This window comes from Octopus bimaculoides, chromosome 4 (assembly GCF_001194135.2).
Source record: "Octopus bimaculoides isolate UCB-OBI-ISO-001 chromosome 4, ASM119413v2, whole genome shotgun sequence".
NCBI lineage: Eukaryota > Metazoa > Mollusca > Cephalopoda > Octopoda > Octopodidae > Octopus > Octopus bimaculoides.
The window spans coordinates 53,976,340-53,983,033 of NC_068984.1; the positions used below are offsets into that span (position 1 = coordinate 53,976,340).

Consider the following 6,694-nt stretch of genomic DNA (forward strand, 5'->3'; position numbering starts at 1 on the left):
TATATATATATATATATATATATATATATGTGTGTATGTATATAGACATATATAGATGTGTATGTATATAGAGACACATGTATATATGTATGTATATAGAGACGTGTGTGTGTGTGCCTGTTTGTGTATGTGTATATATGTATATGCGTGTGTGTGTGTGCATATGTATATAGAGACACACGCACACAGAAGATGCAATGAATGAACTAGCATCTAAATTATGCAGCAATGAAAATAACACTGACATCTCATTTTAACAGATATATTTACCAAAATTACAGAAAAATATCTTGAAATACTAAAGAGTAAATTTATTCAATAAAATCGCTATTGACTTCAACGATGGCCTCCAGACATCTTCAGAATCTCCTGCAATTCTTCTGGATGATCTCCTTGTTCAAGTTGGTGACTGCTGCCATAATCCTTGCCTTCAGTGTTACAAGGAGTTTTGTTGGTTTCTCTCTTAACTCTGCCCTGCACATAATAATTATGAGAGTTGCCGTCTGGGAAGTTAGGTGGCCAGATGTTAAGGCGATGTGGTCTCAGAAATTGTGTAACAGCCATGTCTGTGTTCTCCTGCTTGTGTGGCATGGTGCAGTGTCCTGTTGCCAGACATAAGGTCTTCTTGCAATTACCTTCTTGACTCAGGGCAGCACTACCTTCTCCAGGCACTTGATGTAGGCCTCTGTGTTGAGTGTGAGGTTATGTGGGAAGATGACTGGAGGTATAACCTCGCCAAACACCATGATGTTGACTGGATGTTTGATTTTTATCTCTCTTGGTACATGTCCAGATTGCACTGTCCTCAGATTGACACCCAAACACTCTGAAATGTTTGTATTGGAGTTTCTGACACAGATGGCAAGCAGTACAGCATGTTATTTCCAAATTTCTGGCAGAGTGAATTGCATCTTGGTGCTGTTTTTCTCAAAGATGGTGCCCATTTGACTGTACTATACTGTATAGTCGACAAAATCAAAAACAAAAAATGTACATGCACAAAACTAGAATTATAATATGGCAACAGTTTACCCATCACACCCTGTATGTATGTACATAGTTACATATGCATGTGTGTATATATATATATATATATAAAATAAATAATAAATGAGTATATGCATATATACGTACAAGTATGTGCATACCTACATCTACCTGTATATATAGGTGCATATCTGGGTACAGGATGTTGCAAACAAAACGTAGACAAAAAAATAATAATAACCAGAGTACAGAAAATATACAGGCCACATAGAGAACATTTTCCTTCATCAGCTGCTACCATTCTAACACAGGCGTTTCGAAGAGTTAGGGCAGGACGCATCATATATATATATATATATATATATATATATATATATATATTATAAGTTATAAATATATATCAAATCTTGACTTAAAAGATGGACACATCTGTAATAAAACTTTTTTTAATTTATAGCTACTGTTTCCTTTTCAGCTGAATTTCCATTGACTGAAAATGTAAGGAGGATTTAAATATAAATTCAGTCTGTTTACTTGAACTGTAACCCAGCATAAGAATGACAAAATAAGTTATATTGATAGAGATCTGTGAAACAGTGTACAATGGTTTTAGCTCTGATACTGATTCTTGCTTATTCTTTTCTTTATTAGCAACCCCGCCATCTCAGCGCATTCAGTTCTTGCTTGGAGAAGATGATGAAGATGAAGAACATCGGGCACATGATATGTTCTGTGAAATGGCAGAACTCCACTATGTGGATGGAGAATCCGAATGGAAAGAAAGTGCCAGGTACACCCCTAAAGCTGTTTTGTTGTTATTACTGATGATGTGTTTTAGATAAGTATTTTTGTTTAGCCTTGATTGAGCGAATATATCAGAGACATTCCAGCTATGACTATCCCATTTTCTTTCTTTTTTAAGTACTTTAGCCTACACTATCCAGTGTTCAATGAGGTGTGGTTTGAGGGAGATCTGTTTGCTTTTTCAAGCAAGTTGAAAGACCACATAGAGGCACCCTCATTGACTCATTTGAAAAATATTCTAAATATAGGTGATGGTGACCTCCATCCTTCCACCACCACAACCATTATCATCATCATGGATTTCATCTTCCCACCATCAACTACCACCATCTTTATCATCATACCACCATCACCACCACTACCACCATCATCATTGGTTTAATAGTCACTTTTCCCTGTTACCCTGGGTCGGATGGAATTTTGTTGAGGTAGATTTTCAATGGCTGGAAGCTATTCCTGTCACCAACCCTCACCAGTTTCCAAGCAAGGTAATATTTCCCCATGGTCAGACATATTTCCATGGAAAATAAAAGACACCACATGCATGATGGTGACACTTGTTTACAACTGTCACATGCTGCCAAAGCAAGGAGATAGTAATATACACACACTCATACATACACACACTTGCGCATGCACACACACACACACTGGATTTCTTTCAGTTTCTATCAAATCCACTCACAAGACATTTTGTTGGTCCAAGGCTATAGTAGAAGATGCTTGCCCAAAGTACTGTGCAGTGGGATGGAATCCACTACCACATGGTTGGGAAGTAAACTTCTTACCCACATAATCATAGCTGCATGAACTTTTCCTTATTCTTTTTATGAGTATGAGTTTGATGAATCTGGAAACTTGATGTTTGGCTAATTGATTACTACAGGAAATATTCTTTTTTCTGAATGTCCTTCCTTAAGTCACCAAGTAGAAGTTGGACTAATATTTAACACATTGCTTACCATAGGAGTCACCAGTAATTCCCTATATTCTTGGTCTTGGTATGCAAAGTGTTAGTGTAGTAAAGTAAAAATTTCTCTCTCTTTGGTCGCGATGCTTTCACAGATTTTCATGTTTCTCTGTCACCATCCAATTCCATTATTATTAATTTGATTTGGGAGCTTGAGTTGTGAATTTTTCATGAGATGAAAGTAAAAATAAAAATGTTTAATTTCAATTGTTTCAGCTAAGTTTCGTTCTCATGTTTCAATTCAAGTATTTTTTTGCATTCCTGCTGGTTATGTTTCATCCTTATTATATTTGTGACATCCAAACTGTATTAGGAATCCAGTAATTATGCTCTTATTTATAATGTCTTCTCAGGTTCTCTAGAGATATTCAAACATCAAAACCATTCACTTTTATGTCAGTATTTACTGTGTGGTCTATACAGTAGAGAATATAGCATTATCATTGAAGTGACAGTCATGAACCAGCTTCTACAGTTACTGGACCTGCTACAAATAGCAACCAAACCATACCCTGTTATCTTACAAAAAGAAGGATGCTTTAGACAATGTGTTTCTTGGATGGCCATGGCTGGAATGCCATTTGTCTTGTATTTGCTTGATCAGGATTGTGTGGATTAAACAAGTTGATCAGGATGCATCTATTTTAATAATATATGAACCTGTTTACTTATATATGAGTCTTTTCATGAGATACTATTCAAAGACTGGGCGATCGCATTATAGAATTGTAAAGTTTGAAAAGCTTTGTTGGGCTAAGTTTTAACTGTAAGACAGTAGAACAGTATAATATTGCAGATAAATACATCCCCTCACCATTAAAATCGAATTATATTTATTTATTAAATGATTAGATAAAATCTTCTAAGCTTGTTGGTTGAGTACCTCCCATCAATATTTTGCTGTGATTTTTAGTAAAGCTGTCTGAAACAATCTATAAGAAGAGCCGCAGTTATCTATTTAACCATTAAATAATTTGTTTTGCTTTTAGGTCATCCACCTATAGAACATGTTTCTTTTTAACAGATTATCCACCTGTAGAACTATACAAATAGTTTTATTCAATTCATATAGTTAATCTTTTCATTATTACAGAGGGCTGTAGAAATGTTACTCAACTTAGAAGAGAGAGAAAAATTTCCTTCTGGATAGAATAGTAGTCTAAAATTTGTGCAGCCAACATAAAAAAGTACTACTTACAATCTAGGGTGTGCTATTGTTACACCTACAAACATCCTGGCCCATATCCAAAAAAAAAAAAAAAAAAAAAAAATGCTAATTGGTTGATTCACTCACCAACACCCTAAGTCATTAGTTTCACTGATTTACTGTTCCTTCTCTGTCGCTATGTCTTTATTACAAAGGCCTCTACTTCCCTGAACTTGCAGGTTATTTAAGTATTCCTTTTCTGTCATACCTGATGCAACCTGCTTTCCTCTTTGCTCATTTCTACAATGTCTAACTCCTCAGATATTACATTAAACATGACTCTATCATTCTCCCCTCAGACCAACATCCCTTCCTACCCATATTTTTCTTGCAGATGTTGACATACAGAAGTTCAAATTGGATATAGTGGTCTGAGGAAGTTTACAAAGGGTATGAGTACTCCCAAATTTAATTAATACTGCCCATTAATGATGAGCAAGTAGAAACCAGTAGTTGTGATGAACAGATCATACTCTATTCATGATCTCAACAACTGATGGCCACTTCAGTGGCATTAAGCCACAACAATCCTTATTATATCTAATTATAAGATCCCTGTTCTTATAATTAGATCTGATCTTGGTGTCAAAATTGTTGAGAAAGTGTTCTGACTTGGTACGGACCTGATAAGAAAGTCTAGTTCTTCAAATACTTCTCCTTAGGGTTTCTCATTGAGGATGCTTAAGTGTTGGTGATCATTTGTTTACCAGAAGCAACAGTGTGAATCCCCTGTATTGGCTTTATTGGTTTCTGAAAAAAGAGGTGTTAAACATTCCTGCTGATTCTTCAGGAATTCATCATTGTCATCATCATCATTTAGCATTTGCTTTCCATGCTGGCATGGATTAAACGATTTGATTGAAACTGGTAAGCTGTGGGGCTACACCAGGTTCCAATCTGATTTGGCATGGTTTCTATGGCTAGATGCCTTTTCTAATGCCAACCACTCCAAGAATGTAATGGGTGTCAGTTATGTGACTGTGGTTTCACTTGGCTTGATGAATTAGTTATATAAATACATATATATATATAGTTATATAAAATAGTTATATAGTTATATAAAAGCAATTCCTTCTGAAAACCAAAGGTATGGCTATTACGCCTTGTGATAAATAGGTATAAAAATGTGAAAATTATGACTGTTTTGAGGTTTAAAGTTACCTTAAAGATGTTTAAAGTCCTCTTAGAGGTATGTAATATCCCCTTAAAGATATAGAAAACTGCTCATTATTTTTTGTTGCTTAACTGACTATTTCTGTAAGACTGCAGGGTGTGATTTTAGGCAGATTTCTAGCAGATCACAAACATAAAAACTCATTCACTGGATCATTGCCCATTGGCTCATTAGTTAGACACCTTATATACACTAATGTAAGTGTTGTTCTAAATACAGTTGTTATGTATATATATATATATATATATATATTTCTGCCTCAATCACCACTAGTTCTTTATTTTCCCCTTCTACAGTTAGCTAAGTAAATTCTTCCTAGTAATGCCACACTGGTTGTTGTTCGTACCATCGGTAACTTCAACTAAGTATATCCGATCTTCTCCTTGTAAGCGTGCACATTATTATCATTATTATTTCTCCACTAAATATCCTGTACCTTGTTTTACCATTAACTTGCGTTAATATCCGTATAATAATACAATATATTACTAGGCTATGATGCTTTATTTATTTTTTATATTTACTTTCTTCACTTTATATTAGTATGTCATTAGTTTTTTCCTTAAGGAGAAAATGTTTTTATATTTGATGAACTCTCTTGGTTCTCTCCCTTCCTCCACTTTTGACTTAGCAATTAGCTTACGACTTCTAGTTTACTCTACTATGATCTATTTTGCCCTCCTCCCCCCATTTTAATCATTTAATTTAAACCTTTAGTATTACATTTACAGCCTCCTCCCTTTATAACTCTATGTAAACAAGCGTTCTTACTTCTATCGGTCACTTACTTGGCCATGTAATATTATAACTCGTAAGTTACCTCATCATTTCGCATTTGTCTTGCTTTTATATGTTGGTTCCCTGACGATGAATATATGTGGAACTCCAGCAGCTCTTACTTCTTTGGAGTAGAGCACACATATATTTTGAAGCATGTGTAGGAATTAAAGGAGCTTTTATTTATATGCGTTTTGCTCCATTTATTGTTATTATTCATATCTACTCAAAATGCATCACTTCAACTTGGTATCTCTACCTATAAAATGGGTGTGATATCCTGTTTTTTTGTGTAATTTTTGCTACCCAAGGTAACTATTAACATATTTACATTGTCAAGGGTTTTTTTAAAACTGAGATAATATTAATATATACATAAACTTATATCATCATCATCATCATCATCGTTTAACGTCTGCTTTCCATGGGTTGGACGATTTGACTGAGGACTGGTGAAACCGGATGGCAACACCAGGCTCCAGTCTGATTTGGCAGAGTTTCTACAGCTGGATGCCCTTCCTAACGCCAACCACTCAGAGAGTGTAGTGGGTGCTTTTACGTGTCACCCGCACGAAAACGGCCACACTCGAAATGGTGTCTTTTATGTGCCACCCGCACAAGCCAGTCCAGGGGCACTGGCAACGATCTCGCTCGAAAATCCTACAGGAGCCAGTCAGGTGGTACTGGCAACGGCCACGCTCAAAATGGTGCATCTCATGTGCCACCCGCACAAGAACCAGTCCAGGGGCATATATATTAATATACATATATAATA

General features: G+C 35.6%; 1 protein-coding gene across 1 annotated transcript in view; it reads left to right on the forward strand.

Moving 5' to 3' along the window:
• LOC106879207 (sodium bicarbonate cotransporter 3) overlaps positions 1 to 6,694 on the forward strand; it is a 53,189-nt gene that overhangs the window by 11,544 nt on the left and 34,951 nt on the right. The window contains exon 2 of the mRNA XM_014928678.2: positions 1,639 to 1,777. Coding sequence (XP_014784164.2) covers positions 1,639 to 1,777 — 139 coding nt within the window. The remainder of the gene's footprint in view (positions 1 to 1,638; positions 1,778 to 6,694) is intronic.